The sequence below is a fragment of the Chenopodium album genome, chromosome 19 (assembly GCF_948465745.1).
Source record: "Chenopodium album chromosome 19, dcCheAlbu1.1, whole genome shotgun sequence".
Classification (NCBI taxonomy): domain Eukaryota; kingdom Viridiplantae; phylum Streptophyta; class Magnoliopsida; order Caryophyllales; family Amaranthaceae; genus Chenopodium; species Chenopodium album.
In genome coordinates this window covers 9,889,224-9,916,547 of record NC_137852.1, presented here as the reverse complement: position 1 = coordinate 9,916,547, position 27,324 = coordinate 9,889,224, and the positions used below count along the sequence as shown (strand labels likewise).

At 33.4% G+C, this 27,324-nt stretch overlaps 2 protein-coding genes and 1 pseudogene across 2 annotated transcripts; all 3 read left to right on the top strand.

The window, feature by feature from the left end:
* The first annotated feature begins 9,535 nt into the window (after positions 1 to 9,535).
* On the top strand, positions 9,536 to 15,518 carry LOC145593983 (uncharacterized). Its single transcript, XM_081650335.1, has 5 exons — positions 9,536 to 10,891; positions 13,641 to 14,239; positions 14,430 to 14,673; positions 14,845 to 15,230; positions 15,325 to 15,518. Exons 1-5 carry the CDS (start codon positions 9,547 to 9,549, stop codon positions 15,430 to 15,432), a joined length of 2,682 nt encoding a protein of 893 aa, XP_081506461.1. The 5' UTR covers positions 9,536 to 9,546; the 3' UTR covers positions 15,433 to 15,518.
* Positions 15,519 to 20,521: 5,003 nt separating this feature from the next.
* On the top strand, positions 20,522 to 25,826 carry LOC145593981 (subtilisin-like protease SBT5.4; annotated as a pseudogene).
* A 658-nt stretch (positions 25,827 to 26,484) lies between these two features.
* On the top strand, positions 26,485 to 27,101 carry LOC145595169 (17.1 kDa class II heat shock protein-like). The gene has a single exon (XM_081651544.1). It carries the CDS (start codon positions 26,550 to 26,552, stop codon positions 27,042 to 27,044), a length of 495 nt encoding a protein of 164 aa, XP_081507670.1. The 5' UTR covers positions 26,485 to 26,549; the 3' UTR covers positions 27,045 to 27,101.
* Positions 27,102 to 27,324: the final 223 nt, after the last annotated feature.

Here is a 27,324-nt window from a genome sequence, read left to right as displayed (position 1 = left end):
TTCGAAAACCCCAACCCTAATTTCAAAATTTTCAAAACCCTAAACCCTAATTTGAGAAATTTGTGTTTTGGTTTTGATTTAATTCAATAGTTTATGTTTAAAGAATTTAATTTATTTGATTTCATGTTAAATTATGAGTTTTCATGATCAAATTATTTAATTTAAGATTTAAATTAAATTGGGGATTAATTTCATGAAAAACCCTAATTTCAAGATTGAATGTGATTTAATTTTGAAATTAATTGGACCACATTAACATTAATTTATTTTTAACAAAATGTGTTTTGTTTTATTTAAATTAAAATCAACAACAAAAAAAATATTTTATTTTTTGGATAAAAAAATTCAGATTTCAAAATTTAAAATTAGTTTTGATTTTGAAAAGATAATTACCAAGATTAAGTTGTTAAAAGGTCATTTTTTTCACAAATTTCTCTTCTTCAAAATTCCATACAAAAAAAATTATAAAAATAAAAGGAGAAGAAGTTGATGATTTTAAATAAATAAAAAATAAAAAAAATGACAACCTAAGAGACCTGTATTCTATCAACCGGTCTCTTTAAGAGACACACGAGACTGCAGTACTAATTTACCATGGCACACCTTAGAGGCCGGTTATATAAAAATCGATAAAATATAATATATTCGAGTTTCACGTAATTTGTTAACTTTTAAATAATTTCACATAATTAGTTTTTCATATCTTATTAACTAGTTCATTTAAACTACAATACCGATGCATTACACAAGCTTAAATTTGTATACACATTATACAATTTAATTTAATCTGTTCTTTTGTTGGTATTATAACACAATTTCATAATAATTTTATTCGGTTTTATTTGGAAAATACGGCTGCCATCATGGTGGGGAGAGGAGCGATGTCAAGGGGAAGGGAAAAAAAGGTGAAGGTTGTCTTTGTGTGACACCTCTAAATGTTCCTGTATTTACTTCTCTACTGCTGCCCACTCCTGTGTTGTTCGGTATGAGCATGCCGATGGTGTTTGGGTTCGTCTGCTACATGTACCAGAGGCTTCTTGATTTTCCTGCATGTTGATCTTGTTGCTTTATGATGTTGATCTGGTAGTTTTATGATGTTGATCTTGTAGCTTTATGGATTGATTTGTTGCATTATTGTTATGATGTTGATTTTGTTTGATACCATATATATCGACTAATATGGATTTCATGTTTTGGATAGAGTATACTGGTATCTTTTATTCTTGAGTTATGTTTTTTGCTTTTCATATGTGGTAAGTGATGTAGTGTCAACTTTATACTGTTATTATTGCAGTTTTTGATGATATAATAATGAAACAATTTATTTAGCTAAAATAACATGAGTTCTAATTATAATATCAAAAGCATAATACATATTTTGATAATATTTTTGTTAATATTTTATTAGTGTAATATCATCATATATACTAGTATGAAACAATAAGAAAAATGATAATGCCAATTGTTAGTAAAGTTCATTCTAAATTTCTAATATTTGTGATACCTCTTTTTTTTTTTTTTTTTTTTTTTTTTTTTTTTTTTTTTTTAAAAAAAAAAAAAGAAGTAATATAGATGAAATATAAAGGTAAGCGTGTGGACATAAAGAAAGATAAATAGAATTTATTTTTTAAAAAGTAGTTGAGTATTTTAATTGTATTTTGTAAGCCTTTTAGTGAGGAAGTGTAGAACTTATAAATAGATACTCTCTTTGTTTTTAATAAATGTTACATTTACCAAATCCGGTTGTATTTTAATAAGTGTTACACTTCCTTTTTGGCAAAAACTTTATTAAAAAAGCTTCATTAAAATATTATCTCTCTCTCCTCTAATGGTCTGGTCCTCACCTAAACCCACTACTACTATTTTTATTATAGATTTCCTCTTACATTCATTATTTTTCAATAAATTATTAATCCCCACTATCTTTCTTTTATAATTTTTAATACTCCAACTACCCCTCTTATTTTATTTAAGTCAATTAAATTGCCTAAAACTATGTGCCGGTCAAACTGTAACACTTAAAAAAACACAGAGGGAGTAGCTACTTGAATGCTTGAGATTCTTTACCCTTTAATAATAAACTAGTGTGTGGCCCGGGCAATGCCCCGGGTCATTATATGTATATTATAAATGAGGTTTTATAATAAAAATTATGTGATAAAATAAAATAAAAGTATTAAATTAGTTACATTTGTTGTAAATAAAGGAGTAGTCTAATACTCCATCCGTCCCTTATTTACATTCCTACTTTCCTTTTTTAGTATTTCAAAATTACATTATTACTTTCCTTTTTTAATAAATAAATTTTTATCAAATAACCCAAATTATCCATGTGCATCACTTTAGATGAATATGATTGGTCCTATAATTTTTCACCAAAATATGTAATTGGTCCTTTTTCTTTTCAAAGAATTGATGACATGTGCATCATTAAATATTATTCAATCTTTGTTTTATTCAAAGACATCAAATAATGTCTTGTAGTTCCTATTGTACTTTGTTTTATTGTTCTTTGTTTTATTCCAAGTTCCTTAATTTCCGTGTAATTTTAGAAATAGGAATGTAAAAAAGGGATGGAGGGAGTACAAATAATACAGAAATATTTAAGTAAGACCAAATAGATAATCTCACAAACCATGGAATAATATCGGTGTGCCGTGATGCAAATTACTAACTTGAAAATGAATTTCGGCGCAACCAATGTGCTCAAGTGTATTCTCCAGCACATTTCTTAAGGTTAAGACACCACTTCCACACAAAGACACTTTAGGATGGATGGTTTGAGTCAAATAACTTATGCATGCCCAATAGAAAATGTGTTTAAACTATTGTGCTTGATGTATTTTTCAAGTGTAAAAAACAGAAAATAGGCTTCTTCTATTTATAGAGAAACATGAAAGAACACAGAAGAAGAATCCCAAGCATCAAAGGGGAGGTGAATAATCACCTTAAACATCATCTTAAATGAAGGATTATGAGAGTTACTTATTAAGAGAATAATGGTTGTGATTAATCACCAAAAATATCCTCTTAAATTAGGGGCTATAAGAATTACTCAAGAAATTAAGTGAGGGAAACCAAAGACCAAAACGTTGGAGTCGAACTATGACATGGCGTCAAATCATCTGCCTAGTCATGAAGTCACGTGGCAGGCTCATGTTTTCCCATTGAGTTATACATATATGTATATACATATGTGTATACATATACATATGTATATGTATATATGTATATATATATATATATATATATATATATATATATAAGCCTCCTTGTTGCATCTTCTTAAGGGTATGGCCGGCTTAGGTCAGTTCAACTCTGCTATGTTAGCTCGCTAGTGTTGGCACCTTCGATAACATCCCCAACTTCTTGTTTTTGAGCTTTTGTCTGTAAAGTATCCTTCCCTCTTAGCTTTGCCTCCAGCTAGGACTGTTTGTAGATCTTGGGGAAGTAAGGGTTTGGCTTTAGGGACGCAAACGGTAGTCTAGGGTGTCACTTGGAAAGTTGGCACAGTATATCTAAGGTGCGTTTTTTGGAGGATGACTGGGCCTCGGGGGGCAAGTTCGGTTTAATTCTGGTGTTGATGGGTCGGATGTCCCGACTCAAATGTCTTCTATCATCAATCTGCGTTCGTACGCGTGGGAACCTTCATTAGTTTACAAGTTTTTTGATTCACCTACGGCGTTCCGTATTTTGTCAGCGGAACGCCCTCAACGGCTCATGATTGATTTTGAGTATTGGAAGTTTACTCGGAATGAAAGCTTCTCCACTAAGTCTTCCTACTCTTTGGTCGTCCGTCTCTCGATGGAGAATATTATCATTCAGCCTACTTCAGACGCTTGGTGGAAAAAGTTGAGGGGAATGCCTATTCTTCCTAAACTGAAGGTGTTTTTTTGCAAGATTCTCCATAACACCCTGCCTCTTTTAGCCTCCCTATGTCTGAGAGGTGTTCTGGTCAACCCATTGGTGTTTTCTATAAGAAGGCTCCTGAATCGACTTCTCATCTTTTTCGGGATTGTTCCTTTATTCAACACCTTCTTACTTGTAGATTTCTATCATAGGAGGGCCCTTCCTTATCTAGGCAGCCTTTTGAGTTATGGTTCTCAGATTTGATTACGGAATTCAGTCTTCTTAAGCAATGGAGGGGTTTACGCTCTTTTTATGCCACTTATGGGCTATTTGGCTGTCGCAAAATCAATTCATTTCATGCATGCACTTTATTCTCCTACCACCATCTTTGCCATAGCGGATGAGTAGGTTTCTCATGGCGATCAGGCTGGTCTATTTTCAATTCAGTTCTTTTCTAATCAGGAGGGCCGAGTTAATCCTACTGTGCCTCATTCTATTACTTGTCTTCGAAGTATTTCGATTGATCCTATGCAGGTTTGTTTGATTTTTAAAATGAGCTTGGACTGCTGCAGATTGTTCAACGGGAACGGGATGGATTTTTTGCAGGTTTGAATTGAATGAAATTTTAGGAGGTGGTTCTAGAGCTTGTCGTGTTTCGTCCTCTTTCCAAGCTGAGCTTCAAGCTTGTTTATGGGACCTTCAAGAAGCTATTCATAAAGGGTTTCATAGTCTTTTTATTTACACCGATAGCGTTACTCTGGTTTCGCTTCTTCATCATGATTGCCCAGCAGATGTTTCTTGCTTATGGTTGTTGAGTGATGTTCGCCAACTTCTTGAGGGTTTCTCGGTTTGCAAAATATCTAAAGTGCCTCGAGACTGGGTTACACCAGCCCATTGGCTAGCCAGACGAGCTTGTGAGTGTAGGATTCTGTTTTGGTCCTTTTGATCTTTGTGATTTGTTGTTTTATGTTTGCATTGGTAGTTACTATTGTAAAAAAAAACATATTATTTTCTTTTTCACACATTAATGTTCCTCATGTGTCCAATGTTTTTTATTTTTTTGGGTACAAAAGGGGGCTAAAAGGCTCAAAATTTACAAAATAACTAAGTAATTAAACGAGGGGTAGTAACTCCTAAGACGTCCTCCTTGAGTAGCTGCTTTATTTTGATCGGAGGTACATCGAAATAAAGGGGGGCCCTCCTCTTGAATGACACCTATATTAGCTAGTCTATCGGCCTAGGGCTGTACACAGTTTGGTCTGGACCGTAACCAAACCAGACCAAACCTTTAGCGGTTTGGTTTGGTTTACGGTTTGGAAAAATATGGTTTGGTTTCGATTTTGGGGAAATATGGTTTGCGGTTTGGTTTGGTTTTTCGAAAAATATAAACCAAACCAAACCGTAAACCAGTAAACCGCATTTTAATATTTATATAATTTTTAATTAAATTAAAATAGTTATTATATATTATAAAAAAATAAAAAAAAAAAAAACACATGAAAAATCATTAGAAGACTATACTGTCAGTATACTACTATACTTTATACTCATTCTCAAATATCAATACTTAAAATTCAATAGGTCATATAACTCATATTGCTCTTATTGTGTTAGCACTTAGCACTTGATTAGTTGGTTGTTATTTTTATTGAAACTTTGTAGTAAAATTTAATCCCTTTAGGCTAATTATTTAAACTTTATTATAAATTTATTAATATTTGACAATTTTTAAGGAAAAAATGTCGTTTCATCATAAACCGCAAACCAAACCGCACCAAACCGCATTATTATGGTTTGGTGTGGTTTGGTTTCAATACTAATATGGTTTGGTTTGGTTTGGAAAATTGACCAAACCGTATTTTGCGGTTTGGTTTGGTTTAGACGCAAACCACACCAAACCAGACCATGTTCACCCCTATTAATCGGCCACCTTATTCCCCTCATGAAAACAATGAAAAATACGAAAATTACTGTAGAAATTATGACTAATAACAATTAATAATAGAGCAGACTTATCTGATATAATGTCGTGGCTTGACATAGCATCACTGCTTTAAAGTCAAATTTGCCCCGTACTTGTACATATAGACTCATAGCAATCGACCTCTAGGGTTACACGACTCTAACTCTTCATTCGGTGAATTACGGAGAGCTAGATTGAGAACACATTGATCAATGCCCAAAACAAGAAACTATTTTGTGTAACATTTTGGAATAAAGAAGAGAAGAATATTCTATTTTTGTGTGTGTATTTGTGAAGTAGAGGATACTTCAATTATAGTGGAGTAGTATATATATTTTGTGTGTCCAAAAAGAAGTGGAGGAACTTCATTTATATAGTAGTTTCACTAAGCTCAAATCAAAGGAAGGGAATTAATACGGCAATCATGCATAAGAAATAATAATAAAAAAAAAAAACCCTTTAATTATGCATGAATACTAATTAGTCTTCCATCTATGTATCAAACGGCTAGTGAGGGGGAAATATATGATGATCAAAGGCAAATAATTGCTATAATCATGGTATCAATCAAGCAACTTTGAATTTTGATCTTTTGAAGCAAAATCAATGAACCTAGACTTAGGGCCTGTTCTCTTACGTTGAAATTCAGTTCAGTTCAGCTGAGTTCAGTTCAGCTGAGTTCAGTTCAATTCAGCTCCTAATTTCCTTCTCTTATAAAATATTCATTTCAGTTCAGTTCAGTTCAGTTCAGTTTAGTTCAGTTCAGCTGAGTTCAGTTCAGTTCAGTTCAGTTCAGCTGAGTTCAGTTCAGTTCAGTTCAGTTCAGCTGAGTTCAGTCAATGAGAACAGACCCTTACGTTGAAATTCAGTTCAGTTCAGTTCAGTTCAGCTGAGTTCAGTTCAGTTCAGCTCAGTTCAGTTCAGTTCAATTCAGTTCAGCTCAATTCAGTTCAGTTCAGTTCAGTTCAGCTCAATTCAGTTCGGTTCAGTTCCTAATTTCCTTCTCTTATAAAATATTCATTTCAGTTCAGTTCAATTCAGTTGAGTTCAGTTCAGTTCAGTTCAGCTTAGCTGAGTTCAGTTCAATTCAGCTGAGTTCAGTCAATGAGAACAGGCCCTTAGAGTTGCACTATGGGAATAAGTGAATGACTCCAACAATTACAACCAAAAGAACTAATGATATCATGACATATTCGGAGCAAATTAGCACCCAAAAAAAAAAAAAAAAAAACAAATTCGGAGCATATGCACGCCTTCCCCTCCATGGAGTTAATAACTTTTTAGAGCCTCGTGCAAGCTTTGTTGTCCATTTGAACTTCAAGTTTTGAGATGCCCAAGTTCATTGCAATCTTGAGTGTTCCACAGCCATCAATTTGGCCCTGTAAGCCTAGCAAACACCAAAACTAGTTGCAAACCCTCGAAAAAAACTGGCTCCATCCCATATTAACAAGAAATAGTAAATTTTGATTTATACTAAAAAAAAAAAAAAAAAAAAAAAAGTTGTTTTTTACCACTATCTCTAAAAGTTTTACTTGACCACCAAATAGTATTCCTTAACCATATGCCGTAAAAATGACCATTAAATCTAATAGGATTAATTTTTTTTTTTTCGGTTTTCATGTTAAAAACATGCTATTTAAAGATTTTGTACTTATTTTGGCCTTTGGGTCCGGTTTTGAGGTCAGAATTGATTAAAAAAAAAAATCACAAATGCTTTACAACCCTAAATCATAATCAATTTGTGAGCCAAGATTAATTCCAAGCAAGTGGAGATCTAAATTATCTAATCAATGGATATCAAATTGAATAATGTGCCCAATATTTCCTTAAGATAAAATTGATGACCATGTCAAGCCAGCCCAACAACACAAGTCAACGCTTAAGAGAAGGAGGGGAAGGGTAAAGAAATCCATCTACTCCATAGTAAATGTAGTAGATGTTATTGCTCCAACTTGTAAGTACAAACTTAATAGATGAGTGTTGACATCGAAATTTTGTAATTATTAGGTGTTAGATATATGTAAATAAGGAGATAATATCAAAAAAATAAGATATTTATCTTCAGAATCTCATAGATTATTATCTTTTACTCTACGACACTCTATACAAAGAGGGTCGTATCTAGGGTTTAATTAGGCTTAGATGGAATAAGTCACAAAGACCCCATCTCCTCCCTACTACCAAACATTGTAGGTACATAGTATGGAATAAGCCAACAAGGCCCTGTACTATAAACAAATATCAAAACCCTAGCCCTTTGGAGAGAGGAATCAAGAGATCTACGAGAGTTTTTACCCACAAATTATCAATAAAAATAATTGTTCTCGTATATTTTTCTGCCTCTTTAATTATATATTGCAGGTTTGAATTTTTATGGTTTACAATGAGTTCTCTACCAACTTTACCTAATTGGTTAAGATACAAATTTTACATGCATTACTCAAATTGCAACATTAATTTTTTTTTTTCCTATTTTTTTAATTTTCTGTAATATAATTTTCAGCTTAAACATCGAGTATTCGATCAATTTATGTGACGTTTCAGTATATTCTTTATATAGTTTTAGGATACTATTTTAGGAAAAGAATATCTTTATAATGTTTTGTTTCAAGAGCACCTACATTTGTAATTTGTCGGATTCTATGTCCAAGGTGACCGAAATGAGAGATTTCACATTTACTCCGTATTAGATTGGTGATTGATAGGACAGACCAAAATTTGGGTTGGCGGGGACTGGGGAGCAAGAGGAAGACTAAATAAGACCAATAAAGTATAATTTGTACCCTTAAAAAATTCCAAAACCAAGGAAGTTTTTAATTGTGAAAAAAATATTACATGTTGTTTTATTTAACCTATTTATGAATTAAATTTGTTTAGGAAAAGCAGAGAGACTAGAGATGACAGCCTTGGGTGCATTCAGAGCAATGGGGAAAGTGGAGTAGCACACTAGCACATAATGGAAAGTTGAAAACACACTTTTTAGAAGCTTCCCACTAACCGCACTTTTCTTTTAAGTACGAGATTATTATTATTATTATTATTATTATTATTATTATTATTATTAGGATCTTGCTAATGAACATCCTTGGAGCGTTGGATAACAATTTAAAATATTACTTAAAATGGTACTTCATTAATTTGAAAAAGCATGACAAAATTATGCGTCGATCGGTGTAATTAATGTTAATTTTAATTTATTTTTCTACTTTTAGCTAGCTTATCTAAGGTGCCCGGAGTGTTCGCTAGCTTTTGCCTTATTATTATTATTAATCCGATCTTATACTTTGTAGTATGATTATTTTTTTTAAAACAATTATGTTATTATTACTGTATTATTATTATTATTATTATTATTATTATTATTATTATTATTATTATTATTATTATTATTATTATTATCGTTTGATTACTTATTTTAAAATGTGAAAGAACGTAGTAAACGCACGCTTCTTTTCCAAACTTTAGCTCTTGCTTTTTTCCCATTAAATCCGCATGTTTGCTCAATTTGCATAAAAAAGTAATGTTTTCATTGCTTTTTTGGTTGTAAAGCTTACAATGACAGTTTTTTAAACCAACTATGCTACTACAGTACAGCCCAAATCATTATTTCTTGTAACATAGTATTAATTGGATTAGTTCAATCTTTTAATTACCATTCATTTTATTCCCTTTCTCAAATTTCTATACATCATATTAACTCATTGAAAGGCAGGCTAAGCTACTTAAATCAAAGTATGGCTAATCCTAATCCTAATTTTGATGGCCACTATAATACTGTTAATCCTGCCTGTGTTAATATTACTTATTCTGCACCTAATCATGCTGCTGCTGCTGCTGCCGCCGCCGCTGCCGCCGATGTTATTGCTAATCCTGATACTTTTAATATTGTTAATCCTGCCTGTGTTGCAATTACTTTTGCTGCTCTTGTTCCTCCTCCTCCTCCTCCTCCTCCTCCTCCTCCTCCTCCTCCTCCCGATGCTCATGCCCTTGCTCCAAATAATAATATTATTCATCCTCATGTTCCTATTTTTCCTCCTACTCCTCCTCCTGTTGTTGTTGATCCTGTTAGTTCGAATCAAGGAGAAATCGACGGAACAAGGGGCTTAGCAGGAGTACCAGTAGAAACAGTGCAAGACACAACAATGTCCAATGAAGAACTGAGGCAAGCATCCAATGAAGATGCAGGTTTAGAAGGTGGACAAGTTTCACACGAAGAAAATGTTGGTAACAATCTTCAATCATCTGAAATTACTGACGCTCCTGGTAGTTCAACTCAAGGTGAAATCAACCGAACAAGGGGCTCAACAGGAACACCAGAAGAAACAGTGCGAGGCGGAACAATGTCCATCAGTGAAGAAACGAGGCAAGAAATAATAGAAGTATCTTCCAACACAGAGGAAAATGTGGTCAATGGTGTTTTTACTAGTAACTTGCCTGGAGATGATCCTCCTCCAGGATCATCGTCTAATGGCAATAATGAGCGGCACATCCCAGCAATATTATACAAGGCTGCATTGCAAGGAGAACTAGACCGTGCTACTGCTTGTATAGAAAACGAGCAGCAACTGAACTACGCCAGATTAACAACTAACGTGATAACACCCAAAGGAAATTCTATTCTCCATATCCATGTGGCAGTCCCAGTTCATGTACAACCTGTTAGTGTTAAGTTCTTGAATCACTTCCTTGAGAAGAATTGTAATCTTCTGACATTCAAGAATGATAGGCAAGAGACTGCACTTCATCTTGCTGCTAGTTTCGGGCAACTAAAATCTGTCAAATTATTCCTAGAAGAAGATGATACTCTGTTCACTTTAATTAACGATGATGGAGACACGGCCTTGCATATGGCGGCCCGGAACAAGCACACTAGCGTCGTGAGATACATGTGTACTCTACAACAGTCTTTGGGCGTTATCAATTCTAAAAATAAAGCGGGTGAAACTCCATTTTACCTTGGAGTGCAGAGTGGATCCGATGATCTGGTAAAAGTTATACGTGATGGCATTTATAAACAGAACGGAGATATTCCGGCGACAGAGTCAATTTTGCATATGGCAATTATATGGGGAAATAAAGGTCAGTAGTTTCTACTTCAATCACCTTTTCATGTTGACTCCTAAGTTCTCATTTTACCAAGCATATATACGTTAGACATTGAGCAACACATTCAATAGGGATGTATACTTAGGCATTGTTTGGTTGACACTGAAACTAAATTCCTATAGAAAATTGTATTTTATGGGAATCCCAAATGACAAAATTCTTAGGAATTTCTTTTAAGTTGGTTGGTTGTGCAATGAAAAGTTGAAATTCCCATGAATTTTGAATGATCAAGGGGGCTTAGGTAATTCACTTTCCACATTTTGTGGGAAGTGAAAATTCTCATGAATTTCAACTTTCTTCATTTTTGTTTTTTTGTGTCAACCAAACAACTACCTTTTCCTCAAAAAAAAAAAAAAAAAAAAAAAAAAAAAAAAAAAAAAAACCTACCTAAATTACAAAATTCCATGAATTTTCACTCCCCTCATTTTATTTTGTCAACCAAACAATCTCTTAGAGTCATATATTTATATTCCCTCCCTTTTTTTTTATAAGTGTTACACTTTAACCGACATATAATTTTAGTCAATTTAATTGACTTAAATAAAATAATAGGTAAGTGGGGTAGTAAGAGTATTAAAAAACTAATAGTGGGATTAATAGTTTATTGAAAAGTAATTATTGTGAGAGAAGAGAAATAATAATAAATAATAATAATAATCTAATATATAAAATAAAGTAGGCATTTTTGGAAAGCATTGGGAGCGCCACATAAGAAAAGGTATATTTTCGACCAATTAAAAATTAGATTTCTATTTTATTTTAGAATTAAAAAAATCACTCGCCACCTAAACAAAAGTGACGAATGAAATTTTAAATTTTTGCCACGCAGGTAAAAACGACGAATAGTAATTTATTAGGATTTTAATTATTTAAGAACACTAAATTTTATCATTTTTATTTGTTACAAAACTAAAAATTATCTTTAGATATTAGGATTTATATTATTTAAAAAACTAAAAATTATATTTTGATATTTAAAAAATTGAAATTATCATTTGATGTTAATGGTTTTATGTAAATATCTGATGATATGATATTTTCATACAAAATTAAAACTTATAATACAAGAAAACAATTAAGATATCACCAAAAAAATATTTATATACAAAATGTATATAAAAATTCGTGCATCGCACGCCACATAAGCAAAAGTAATATTTCGACCAATGAAAAATTAGATTTATATATTAATTTAGAATTTATATTTTCAGTCGCCATTTAAGAAAAAATTAACAAATGAAATTTGAGAATTGAAAAAAAAATAGTAATTTAAGATTTAAATAATGAAAAATAAAACAAAAATTATCTTTTATATTATCTTTTACATTAGGATTTATATTATTTTAACAAATATTTAGAAATTAAAAAATATATTTTGATTTAATGATTTTATCTAACTATCCGATGAATGAGATAATATTTATTTCAAATTATAAATTCAAGTTCTATATACGTGAAATTTGAATAAGAATAATTTAAAACTTAACAAAATATTTTATCTTAAATTAATGTTAAAATAATAGAATAGAAAATAAAAACAAAAAATATTAAGAAATTACAAAAAAAAAAAATAAATATACAAAAATAAAATATTTAAAAACCGTGCATCGCACGGGCTTACATCTAGTAATAATAAAAGTAGTTCTACAGTACACGACATACATTTCTATGTATTATAAACGATATGTACTGCTATGCACTACTGTACTAAATTATATATATAGATTTAAAATTAAAATTATTAAAATTTAATTTTCTGTAAAAAAATCAAAACAAAAAGTCAGATTCTTTGATCTCCTCGCATTCCAATTTCTCCTCATTTGCTTTCCTCTTTAATTATTCATGTATCTTGAAGCAAATTATAATCAGAAGGAATAAAATCACTCAATATCATTGAAGATTCAATTGAGGTAACTAATTTGATTTTTGTCAATTTTAAATCTCCTCACTTTCACCCTCATCTTCACTCAGCCATCACCACACCAGACCCTAACCCAAACCCCGACCACGGCGCGCCCAGGCCAGAACCATCTGACCTCGACCACCGCGCACTCGAAACCCCACAACCTCGATTACCGCTCTGTTTTAGGTGGAGGCGTTTAGGTTAGCGGTGAAGGGATAGGGGGGAGAGGAGAGAGAATATGGGAGAGAGAGGAAGAAGAGGAGGTTGAAGAAGTGTTGGTGAAGGAGAATCCAGTGAATTCCGCCATTGATGGGTTGCTCAAACTTTTCCAAAAAATAAAAAAATTGGATTAGAATAAAAAAATCGATCATGATACCTTGAAGTGAAAATAGGAAACACTACCAACTTAGCTAGATTTGAAATTTGTTTAAAATTACAAAAATAAAATATTTAATAAATAAAATTAGTGGTACATAGCGGTACATTATTTTAGTGGTACATAGCAGTACATGTCATTTACGGTAGGATTTTCGAATATTTAAATATAGTTTTTTACCAAAAATGAAAGTATAACACTTATTTAAACACAACCGCATTTGATAAATGTAATACGGAGGGAGTACCTTAAGTCATTTATAAGGGTGGCATAGCATAGGCCATAGGCGGGATAAGTCCAACTGTACTAGAAAAACCAAAGCTATATTCCCCCGTCTTATATTACATTCTCATTTTTTCTCATATAGTATGTACATACTTACAAGTTTAAAAATAGAATTTGCAGTATTATCATCATTAATGAACTTTGTGTGTGATTTTTAGACATGGTAACAAAGCTCAATTACGGTAATAAGCGGCTATTACAGACAATAGATAAACATGGACAAACACCAATTCATTATGCAGCTGGCATTGACAATGCAGTATTGAAGGCAATATTGGAGGCAGTATTCGAGGCGGCTCTTTCAGAACCCAAATCTCGTACTGTAGTATACATTCAAGACAACCAGGGGCGGACTGCAGCTCATGTAGCAGCGCAAATGAACAATGTAGATGGTCTGAAGCTTCTAATGAAACACTTTCCAGACATTTGCGAAATAAACGATAATCAAGGCCGGAACATTGTCCACTATTCGGCCTTTCTAGGCCATTTTGAAGCCCTCGATTATTTTCTGAGTGAGATTCAATTTTCTAATCTTGTCAACAAAATAGACGTTGATGGAAATACGCCACTTCACCTGCTCGTCAAATCACTCCAAGAGAAGCTTCCTGTTCGTCTTAGCTCTTTAAAACGCTTAAGGAGCCTGATTCCTAAGTTATCTAAACTGCAAGTCATGAGTTATAATGGTGAACATAAAACACCAGGTGATATAGCCAGCTCAATCAAATTCACTACTCAATCAGGGTCGGCTATAAGGAAGGTACATATATACGTGTCTCCCCTTATACTACGTTATTAACTTATTACCTTACCTAGTAGAGTTAATCATGGGGATGCCCCAGTTTGTCATAGTGAAAAATAAACAAAATTTGTTTCTCATATGGCATTTTCGTAAATAAACCAATAACTTTATTCAACTTATTCAATTGTGGAGCCCACAATAATCGCAGGATATCGTGAGAGAAATCAGAATGATAGCCCCAAAAGGCGGGCGTGTAAAGCAATGGATACCACCTCTACAGGAGTACAAAAAAGATATCGAGGCTCAACCAGAGGCCTATATCACGAGTGGCATGAGTACAGCAGCTGGAAGTCATATGGTGGTTGCCGCTCTAATAGCAACTGTATCATTTACAGCAGGCCTCGCAGTACCTGGTGGATTTGATGCAGACACGAAGATTAAAGGGGAAGAAGGTACTATTAGAGTTTGGTTGGGTTATTTATGTTAATAATGTATTTATGTTAAGTTAATCTTGTTAGGAGTTTTAGGCAAGTTGGGTTTCCTATTGTATTGTGTATATATATGTGATTATGATCAATGCAAAAGCTAAGCCGTTTTCTCCACAATATTCTTGAGTTTAACAGGTACTGCCATGTTAAGCCACAGTAAAGCATTTCAAGCGTTCCTCTTCACAGACTGTTTCGCTTTAGTCTCTTCTCTTACGGCCATTTTATGTTACTTTTTTTTCGTTATTGTTCCCGCTGGGAAAAGAATCAGACAACACCTCTTCACTTGGGGCTTCAGAGCTACTTCCATTTCTATTATCATGCTGATGGCTGCATTTTTAACCGGCACCTATTCTTATTTCAAGCCTTCCCAAAAAATTGGTGTTGTTATCCTCTTTTTGGTTGCACCAGTGGTTGCCTCAATTTTCGTCACGTTTGCCCTCTCATTGATTGTCCGCTCAATCCCAGGAAATCAACCAAGATGGCAGAATAACAAATTAAAGTGGCAACTGTTGCATGGACATGTATGTGTTATTCCATTTTCGTCTTTTCTGTTTTTTATATTCACCCTTTCATTCAGACTGATCTGATCACAATGTTTTTTTTCACTTCATTCAGGTTAGTGACACCACAACTATATTAGATGCATCGTCTACTATTCGCTCATGGATAATCGCTGCAATCATAACTTTACTAATTATTGTTGGGGTATATATAATCTGTTGAGTAATGGTCAAAATTCGTTCCTATTAATTAGGAAAGTTGGTAGGCTTAGGATTCTTGATTAAAATAATGTAGTTGTTGTTAGTGATTTAGTGAATTAGTGGTAAGTTATTCTAGCCGTTAGTGAAAGTATTGGTCACTAATTTTTAGGAGCTCAGTTTGGAGTTTGTTATTTTCATTTCTTATTTAAAGCCTTGTAGTATTTTGCTTTTGTGTGAAATGAATCAATCAGCTTTCTTTGGTTTTCTCTCTTTAATTATTTTGCCTTACTAAATATAATTAGGGCCTGTTCATACTTACTTAATTTTAGTTCAGTTCAGTTCAGCTCCAATCAGTTCAATTCAGTTCAGTTCAGCTCCAATCAGTTCAGTTCAGTTCAGTTCAGTTCAGCTCTTAATTTTTCTCTCACATAAAATATTCATTTCAGCTCAATTCAGTTCAGTTCAGTTCAGTTCAGTTCCAATCAGTTCAGTTCAGCTCCAATCAGTTCAGTTCAGTTCAGTTTAGCTCAGTTCAGTAAATATGAACAGGCCCTTAGTTGACTTGTGTTTTCATAATCCTTTACCATTACAAATTAAAGTACTTGTCTGGGTCGAGAAGTCTTGAGTAGTGATGCGATTTCAAGGCATCAATATTATCATTTTATTTTTTGTATTTATTTTTGTTGAGTCATCTATTAATTATGAGGTTGAGGGCGTCAATCCAAAGTTAGGCGTGATTAATCAAATTAGGACCGTTGTAATAGAATTCTTAGAATTCTTAGATTGATAAGATAGTGTTTTCTAATATTACTATTAGAACATATATTTTGTTATAATCAATATTTTCATTAATGAAGGTAGAGAAATTTTGAGTTACATTTGATCAATTCGTATGAATTGTTTTAGCAAGAGAATTGCATACTCCCTCCGTGTTTTTTTTAATTGTTACAATTCCCATTTTCGGCCGTGTTTTTTTAAGTGTTACACTTCCTTTTTTGGCAAAAAGTTACATTAAAATATTATATCTCTCTCTTCTCATGGTCCCCACCCAAACCCACTACTATTTTTTTTATTATATCTTTCCTCTCACATTCATTACTTTTTAATAAGCTATTAACCCCACTATCTTTCTTTTACAATTTTTTAATACTCCTACCCCACTTACCTCTTATTTTATTTAAGTCGATCAATTAAATTGCCTAAAATTTGCCGGTCAAAGTGTAACACTTAAAAAAACACGGAGGGAGTATGATAGTTGCTAGGAAAAAAAAAACCAATTTAATCGTTATTTAGGGCTTTTCACATTTACTGAATTGAACTGAACTAAACTGATTGGAACTCAACTGAACTGATTGGAGCTGAACTGAACTGAACTTAGCTGAAATGAATATTTTATGAAAGAGGGAAATTAGGAGCTGAACTGAATTGATTGGAGCTAAAGTGAATTGAACTGATTGGAGCTAACTAAACTTAACTAAAATTAAGTAAATGTGAACAGGCCCTTAGTCCTAGTTAGATTAAATGGCTTTATATCCTTGAAATTCACTATTTTATTCAGATCAATAGCAATGCTTATTCCACTTCATTCAGATTACCGACAAGTAGGAATGACAATAGATTGGATTCAGGTCGAACACTACTAAAATCCAAGCATATACCGATAGTTTTTCTACTACATCAGTTAGCAAAACCCGCCACCCACTCAATCCATCTGCTCCACTCGATACACTCGCCACCCACAAAACTCATCACCCGAATTCGATCCATCTGTCATCTCCTGGTGATGAAACGGGTGGATCAGATTTATGTTTAGCAGGTGATGATCATAATTTCTTATTTTATGAATGCATAAAATTATTGATGCTAATATTACAAGTGATGGCTATATTTTCAACAAATACATTAAATTATCGATGTTACCCTTATAAAAATAATAACAACATCAAATCTACTTCCTCCGTTCTTTATTACTTGACCCACTTTAACTTTTACACTATTCATCACCCCTCCTTTGACCGTCTTTTGTAAATAATATGTAAGGAAAAATATATTCATGTAGGATCTTTTTAGATTCGTCTCAATAAGTACTATCATAATATCTAACTTTAATAATTTTTATTTATGGAGAATTGAAGTTATTGATCGTTAAAGTTTTGCATTGGCAATCGTGATAAAAGAAACAGGTCAAGTAAAAAAGAACAGAGGAAGTAATAATTTTAAGACATTAATTTTTTTACAAATATTATTAAGTAGGTTTGTATGTCTGTACTATAAATATAGGGTCACAAAAAATTTTGGAAAAAAATAAGAAGTACTTATAAGGAGTATAATTTAGGACATTTTGTCATAAACAACCTATTAAAAAGCTTTTTTTTTTTTTTTTTTTTTTTTTTTTTGAGAGAAACTAACTAATAAAAAAAAATTTGTAATCTATATCTATACTCTATACTTTAGTATTTAAAAACACAAACCACAACTTTTCATATGACACATGTCATCACAAGTCACTCACTACCACATATGACACATGTCACCCCTTTTAATCTTTTTGTTTAATATTAAGTCTTTATGCATTTTATAACTTGCAAATTCAATTAAGAAAAGGACATTTTGTGAGAAACTACCTAATAAAGCCTAAATTTTGTGAGAAACTACCTAATAAAAAAAATGTTGTAAGAAACTACCTAATAAAAGATAAAATGTTGTAATATACTACCTTTGACCGAAATTCCACCGTTGACTTAATTTTAGGATGTTGATCCACCTTAGAACACCCCCCAAAACCATTGTTAGGGTTGGTTTTCAAGGTGGTAACGTTATTTTCAGGATGGTTGGAGGATATTTTGAGTTGGTGAGGGTAGATTAGTGCTTCGGGATGGTGGTTTTTAGGGTTAGAGGTGGTGGTTTTGGGATTGGAAGGTGCTTTAGATGTGGTGGAGACGATTTCAAGCAAGTTGTCTTAGTTTTGGGAATGAAAGCGGTGGTTTTGGAGTGTTTTGAGGTCGATCAACGGTGAAAATTCGGTATAGACAGTATTTTACAACATTTTACCTTTTCTTAGGTAGTTTTTGCCATCATTTTACCTTTATTAGGTAGTTTATTACAACATTTTTTTTAATAGGTAGTTTCTCGCAAAATATTGGTTTTATTAGGTAGTTTTTGACAAAAAACCCTTAAGAAAATGAAGTATCTTATTTCCATCATAATACAAATAAAGTTGAACCAATTAATATATATCACATAAACATATGAATTGAATTATATAAAAATTGTCTTTTCAATTCCTAGACTTAAAATATAACTTAAACCAATATGTCATTTCATATCCTACAATCTTCGTGTATATATATGTAACTAATTCCATTAGTTTTTTCCACAATTCTACCCTCATTCTTTTTTTTTTTTCCTTTAAAGTTTTAGCAATGAAACAATTAGTTCGTATTTCATATCAAAAGTTTCAACTATTGAAAAACATACCTACATATGAAATAACCTAGGTAAGAACCCGTGCGTCAAACTGGCCAAAAGGCTAGTTAATTATTAAAATTATAATGTTGTAAAAGACTACCCTTCACCGAATTTCACCGTTGACTAATTTCTCAAGCGTTGACTACCGTACCCAAGTGTCGATCACGTGACCTTTTAAACCTTTTTTTTCATGCCCACCAGCAGTGCCACCTTCCTTACCACCGTCCCACCACCTTAACATCTTGATCCACCACCACAACATCCTCAACCTGCCTCAAAACACCCCCAAAACTGCCCTCACATATCCCTAAAACCAACAAAGTACAAGTCTTCACTCCTTCGCAATTTCTCAATGCACTTTCGACCCAAAATCATCTCTCACCTCACCTAATACCAGCCACCACCAAAGTCGACATTCCAACAACGCTACACCTAAAAACAATAGCTAGCATAGCTTGGAAGCAACCCACGATGACATTAATTCTAGCAGTTTCAGTCCAAAAAATTAGCCCAAACTAAGAAACCCAAAATGCATATTGTCAAATAGCTGGGTTGGAATCTCTTTCTCTACCTGGAGCTTTGGACCTGTCTGTCATGAGTTCCTTGAGGTATCTTTTCTTCAACAGGTAAGCGACTTCCTTTTTGAGTGTCATGCATTCATTTGTAGTGTGCCCGATATTTGAGTGGAAATCACATTATCTTGAGGGATCATTTTTCTCCCCTTGTTTGTCACTCTTTCTGGACTGCCCTAATCACACTTGCAAGCGGGTTAACATTGAAACAATATTCATGTAATTTAGGGAGGAGTTCAGGATCTTCCCTCCAACACGTGAATTCTCTTTCGACAACATTGACAATATATAAATAAGTGCTTAGCGTTGTAGTGGTGGGAGGCATTGTAATTCTTGTCAAAGATCATGGGTTTGATACCCAAGGGGGCAGTTTCATTAGTGACTTGTCATTATTCGTTACAAATCCTTCTCCTCCCCCTTAAAATATTTAATATCTTTGAAATGCTTTTTTTTTTTTTTTTTTGACAGAGCCTTTTTTTTTAACTAACTTTTAGAATATTTATTGGTATGCGGTCGATGGGTAATGGTGACCTAGCACTCGTAAAATCATGGTCTCATGGATCTGCCACTGGGTAAGGGAATTCCACCCCCTAATTATCTCTTGTGACTTTGTTAGGATTGAATCTCCAATCTCATGATTAAAAGACGCTCTTCTTTCCAATAAACTAAATTTAGCTTGATGATCTAATTAAAAATAATGAATAGAGTACATATTTTGGAATCAATACTAAACCGTACATATATATTAGGGGCATACTAGGCCAGCCCATAGAAGTGATATGAATAATTATTATTAGACTGTGACACCCCATTGATATCAATCAAAGATTGATTACATTAAGAATCCTTGACAAAATTATCATATCACATTGACTAATTATATCCCGTGTATCATTTTTATCTTTTACAACTTTAATTAGAATCTCATGACATACATTAATCTCTATATATAAGCTCACCACATTCATTCATAAAATTAATAGGTTTTAAACTTAAACTTACGGCTTATTACCCATAATTAAGCCTAAACAAGCAATGGAGTCAATCCTGTGTTCAAGTAACACAATGAAAATGTGTCTCTTGTTCATCCTCTTTTCATTTTTTAATAATTCCGCTCTTGCGGCTAAACAGGCACGTAAAGTTGTTACATTTTAATTTTTGATATGGATACGAATATGATATTATACGAGTATTATTGTTATTGATATTGGTTTATTTTTTTCAATTGTTGAATTTAGTCTTATATCGTGTATATGGGAGCACATAATCATGGTCCAGACGTTACACAACAAGATATGGAACTAGTAGAGAATTCTCATCATAATTTTCTGGCTTCATTTGTTGGAAGGTAACTAAGCTATAATAATTAATAAGATGTTGCTAACGAACGTCTCCGGGGCGTTGGATAAGCATTTAAAATAATACTTAAAGTGGTATTAATTTGGGAAAACAAGACAAAAACACACGTCGATTGGTGTAATTAATGTTCATTTTAATTTAATCTTTCTACTTTTAGCTAGCTTATTCAACGCCTCCGTGCGTTCGTTAGCTTTGATTTTATGTATTGTTTTGTCATCGGATTACCAAAATATTGTCTTTTTTTTTAATTGAAAAAAATGTGCCTATATAGTCAAGACAAGGCAAAGGAAGCAATATTTTACTCATACCAAATGCATATTAATGGTTTTGCGGCAATTCTTGATGATGAGCAAGCAGCAGAGATTGCAAGTAATAATTTGATTTTTTATGCTTCAATCTACTTTTTATTTCATTTTTAATAAATAGCCTAAATTACAATTGATCCATGCTAGGTTCATGCATCTCACATTGATAATTCCTAATGCTCAAAATGTGTACTGAATAGTGATGAATACGGCGCAATCAAAAGTATAGTATGGAACGGATGAAGTATATATTTCTATTACTGTAGAGATCAAGTTAATATTGATTATCATATTTAATTCATCTATATATAATTACAAAACATAATCATACATATACAATGTTTACAAAACCTTGAAACTTGACAAGTTTAGGGTAAAATGGAGCATTGTGAAATGTTTACAACATAGCATGACTATATTTATACAATAACAACATAGCATCTTGAAATAGAAATATGCGTAGGATAGAATAATAGACTTTCTAAACATTATCTTAAACTTCTTAAGAGTACTTCGTATTATTCAACTACTAAGGGCCTGTTCATATTTACTGAACTGAGCTGAACTGAACTGATTGGAGCTGAACTGAACTGATTGGAACTGAACTGAACTGAATTGAGCTGAAATGAATATTTTATGTGAGAGGGAAATTAAGAGCTGAACTGAACTGAACTGATTGGAACTGAACTGAACTGAACTGATTGGAGCTGAACTGAACTGAACTGAACTAAAATTAAGTAAATGTGAACAGGCCCTAATACTTTACTCCCTCAAAAAAAAAAAAAAAAAAAAAAAAAAAAAAAAAAAAAAAAACAAGAGAGAGAAAAAAAAAACCTAATACTTTACATATTATGAATGCGTACTTAATTATGATTTTTTTTTTTTTTTTTTTTTTTTGAAAACCTACTTAATTATGATTTAATTTCATTAAGGTGAACAATAATTAATGATTTCCTTTATTTTCCTAAACACGATCATAAAATTAAAATGGTTTGAAATATATCACAAATTCACAATAATGTATTTTATTTCCTACCTTTCTAGTAAAACTTAAACATACATATACAAGTATACAACATTTTATATTGAGCTTCATTTTATTACGTGGTAACAAAGAATAAATAATTTTGACAAGCAAATTAAAAAGTAATTAAGGTTATAATATGTTTAGTTTGTAAGATTAAGATTGGTTTAATTAATTTGGTTGTTTTGAAAATGAATCAGAACACCCAGAAGTTGTTTCTGTGTTCCCGAATAGAGCGAGGGAATTACAAACAACAAGGTCTTGGGATTTTATGTTGCTTGAAAACAATGGTGTAATCCAAGCGGATTCAGCGTGGAAAAAGGCTAGATTTGGGGAAGATACTATCATTGCTAACCTTGACACTGGTATTTGCTTAAACTCATTTGTGTTTTATCATTCATTTCGTCTTTCTACTGTTATACTTGAAATATTATTTGATTCGTCTCAGTGTGTAGTTTTAAACATTTTATAATTTGTTAAGATATGTATGTGCATATATCAGTGTTAGTGTTAATGTTAATGTAAGGAACTGTAACAAAGCAATAAAAAAAATGATAGGTGCTTATAAAAATAATTTAAGATAGTTATAGTCAAAATTGTTATTGACAAAGGTGAAAATCGACAATGTGCATTTACGTACTTGTATAGTTGTATATCTAATCGAAAGAAGTAATTAATTGTATGGTTTACCTATGATCAAAATTTGAAATTAGAGGATTAATAGATTGTTATAAATTAATTTTCACTTCCTTAATCCTTCTAAAATATGATCCCTATCTCAAAATAAGTAGTCCCTATAAGTAGTGGTAAATTATTGTTGGATTAGTTTCATGATATACTTTCAATATGTCAAACAATTTATTATTTATATTTAAAATATGGTATTAAATATACCAATAGTCAATAACTCAAAATTATGCGTTGACAAAAAATAATAAAAAATTGTATAGTAACGCATGAACGTTGAGACATGAAGCCTCAATAGTTACATGTATCGTTTATAATCATATCATTAAATTGGAAAAACATTGTAACATAAAAGTGTTACAAACTTACTTAATTCCCTCTTCTAAATGATGAATAGGGGTTTGGCCTGAATCAAAGAGCTTTAGTGATGAAGGATATGGACCTGTTCCTTCCAGATGGAAAGGTGGTTGTGACAGTCAGAATGACGGTGTCCGTTGCAATAGGTTCGTTACATTTCTATGACTGTACACATTTTGATAAAGAATACACGCAAAATATTCTCCTCTAAGGGTTAGGACATACGAAAGACTAATTGTGTATCGATCATCTTACAGGAAGCTTATTGGAGCAAGGTACTTCAACAGAGGATTCATTGCAGCTGGTGGAAATGTCACGGAATCAATAGTCTCTCCACGTGATGTCGCTGGCCACGGAACTCACACACTGTCAACGGCTGGTGGCAACTTTGTTCCAGGAGCATCTGTCTTAGGCATAGTCAATGGAACAGCTAAAGGTGGATCACCAAAGGCGCGAGTAGCTGCTTACAAGATCTGCTGGGGTAACTGCTTCGATGCAGATTTACTAGCAGGCTTTGATATGGCTATTCATGATGGGGTTGATGTCCTATCTGTCTCGATTGGTGGAGGTCCTAGAGATTATTTCAGTGATGCAATAGCAATTGGATCCTTTCATGCTATTCAAAATGGTATCGTTGTGGTTTGTTCTGCTGGCAATTCTGGACCTCAAGTGGCGTCTGTTGTGAATGTTGCACCATGGATTGTTACTGTTGGAGCCGGTACTATGGATAGGGAGTTTCAAGCTTTTGCTGAGCTTCGAAATGGTCAGAGATTTAAGGTATCAGTCTGCATCTCTTGTAACATATACTAGCTAATCAGTCTTATGATCTTAGTAGACATTTTTGAAGACTGTCTGTTTTTCTGAAAGTTTTTTGCTGTGTTCAGGGTTCGAGCTTATCAAAACCTTTGCCAGATGACAAGCTTTATCCACTCATATCTGGTGCTCAAGCGAAAACTGCCAATGCATCTGCTGCAGACGCGTAATTTTATCCCTTTCTTTACCATCAGAGCTTGCTCTAACTGTGATATGTTGCAAACCTGATATTAATCTGTTTCTGCAGTATGCTCTGCCTGGTAGGCACATTGGATAAAACTAAAGCACAGGGGAAAATCGTGGCATGTCTTCGTGGTGTTAATGGAAGAGTGGAGAAAGGTGTGCAAGCATTACTTGCTGGAGGTGCAGGGATGATCCTTTGCAACGACAAAGATAGTGGCAATGAGATTTTAGCCGATCTTCATGTCCTTCCAGCAACACAACTAACCTATACAGATGGGGCTGCTGTTCTGGCCTATATCAATTCCACGGCGTATGTATATAACTGTTGTTCAATTTGTTCATACATTTCTTGTAGCCTATATATTTCACAAAATTGTTGAATTTGTTTGTTTTGTTAATCTGAAAAGAAAATTTTTGTTGACAGTGAGCCTTATGGTTACATCACTCATCCAGAAGTTGTAATAGGTACCAAGCCAGCTCCTTATATGGCCGCCTTTTCATCCAGAGGTCCAAATCCTGTTACACCTGAAATATTAAAAGTAAGTTGTGGCACTTTAAAATCTTCAGTCTGCTTGAAATTGGACCTATGCATAAATGGTTGATATGTTACTTGGACTCGGGAATTGATGTCTAGTACTGACCTGAGTTTTTAGTGTCATACTACATTTGATATGAAGATTCAATGTTTTTTAAATAAATTGAAGTGTCAAGTGAAGTAATGATGTTCTTGTGGTCTGCAGCCTGATATCATAGCACCAGGAGTGAATGTCATAGCTGCATACTCTGGAGCAGTAAGTCCAACAGAAGAACCATGGGATAAGCGTATACTTTCCTATATGTTAGACTCGGGTACTTCTATGTCTTGCCCTCATATCTCTGGGGTTGCTGGCCTTCTCAAAACTCTTCACCCCACTTGGAGCCCCGCTGCAATCAGATCTGCAATAATGACCACCGGTAACCCTACAACTCATTTTTTGATCCACTGTTATTCGTAGTTGTTTATAATAGAAACATCTCTAGACAAAAGAACTCGATTCTGAGCTGTTAATTTTTATGTTGTTACAGCGAGAGTCAAAGATAACACAGAGAAGCCAATACTGGATGCATCTTTCACTACAGCCGACCCATTTGCCTATGGAGCAGGACATGTTAGACCAAACCGTGCCATGGATCCAGGGCTAGTCTATGACTTAACCACACGCGATTATTTGGAGTTCCTTTGCTCTCTAGGCTATAACCAAACCATGCTCCAGTCCTTTGATCCTTCCTACAAATGTAAAACAGCAAACACTAGTGGCCTATTGAACTTCAACTACCCTTCAATCACAGTGCCTAAACTTTCTGGCTCAGTCACTGTCACTCGAACAGTTAAGAATGTGGCAGAGGCCTCGACTTATGAAGCTCGTGTGAACCCACCAAACGCGTTGAAGTCACTGTGGAACCGAAGTCTTTAAAGTTTATGAAAGCTGGAGAAGAGAAGAGTTTTAAGGTGACCTTAAAAGCTCAAGCTGGTGGCTTGCCTGCAGGGTACGTTTTCGGAGAGTTGATATGGTCAGATGGAAATCACTTTGTTAGGAGCCCCATTGCAGTTTCTGCAACAGCAGCTGATGTTCCTCCTGCTACTTATAAATCAAACTTTGTAAACTAGTTCATTCAAATCCTCTAGGATATTATGCATAATTTCATTGTTAAATATATTTGGTGTTCATTTGTTTTAGACAATTACATCAATTTAATTGTAAAATCTTAGAAGAAATGATGCAATTGATCAAATAATGCTAAACAGTTGCAGAACTAGCAGGTTCTAATCAGTTTATTATCATGAGGGGGAATTACTCATAATTTCTAATCATTTATATTACTAATGAATGTTCGGAAAAATTTGTCACCTTTTACTATTTCATATAAGACATTGTAACAACTAATTATGTTCGAAGGGAAACCCGTTTGTTTTGTAAGGCTAATATCAATTGTGCCTTAATTCTTTTACTTTATTGATCGATTGATCCTCATTTACAATAAACAATCACTAGACTCGAGACTTTCCTTCCTTTTTAAAGTAAACAATCAAATAAAAATTTGTACAACTTTTGCTTGATCATTCGAGAATTTCTTCCTTTTTTAAAAAACAAATTAAATCTAGAACTTGAATAAATAAATCATTTTCTCGAACATTACTTCCATTTTACTCACCAAACATCACTAGAACTCTCTAAATTTTTTTCTCTTTTCCCTCTTATAAAACCAAAACCCAAAACTCCATTCAAAACAACCAAAAAAACACAACAAACAACAAAACTCTCCTACAAAAATAGTTACATTCATCTTTGTTTAGTCTAATTCTTTTGTGACAACAACAAAAAGAAGCAAAATGGACGTGAGATTTCCTGGATTCGTCGACAACATCTTCCTTAACAACATCCAAGACATGCTAGACCAGTTCACTGAAGAAGTATCCGACACCAAGCAACAACCCAACAACCCTTCTCGAGTCTATGTACGTGACACCAAGGCCATGGCACGTACACCAGCCGACATCAAAGACCTACCTAATGCATACCAGTACATTGTTGACATGCCCGGGGTTAAGCCCTCTGAAGTAAAGGTGCAGCTAGAGGATGACAACGTGCTCGTGGTGAGCGGCGAGAGGAGGAGGGACAAAGAGAAGGATGAGAAGGAAGGAGTGAAGTATGTGAAGATGGAAAGAAGAATAGGGAAGTCTATGAGGAAATTTGAGTTGCCTGAAAATGCAAATTTGGAGAAAATTAGTGCAGTTTGTCAAGATGGAGTGTTGACTGTTACTGTTGAGAAGGTGCCTCCTCCTAAGCCTAAGTTTCCCAAGACTATTGAGGTTAAGGGTGCTTAATTAATTAAGTTGTATTAATTAAAAATATGTTTGATGAATGTTTTTTTTATGGAAGATGAGGGGTTTGTTGTAACTTTAAAGTCACAAATAATGTATGTATGTGGTTCTTGTGCTCATTTGGATTTGAGTTTTTGTCGACTTAATTGTGTACAATGTTGCACTAATCAAGTTTCAACCATGATTTGATGGTATATACACCCTGTATTTTCTCAAAGTTAATTCATGACTTTTGCATTTTCAACACACTAATTTGACAATTACTCTACAATATATGAATAGA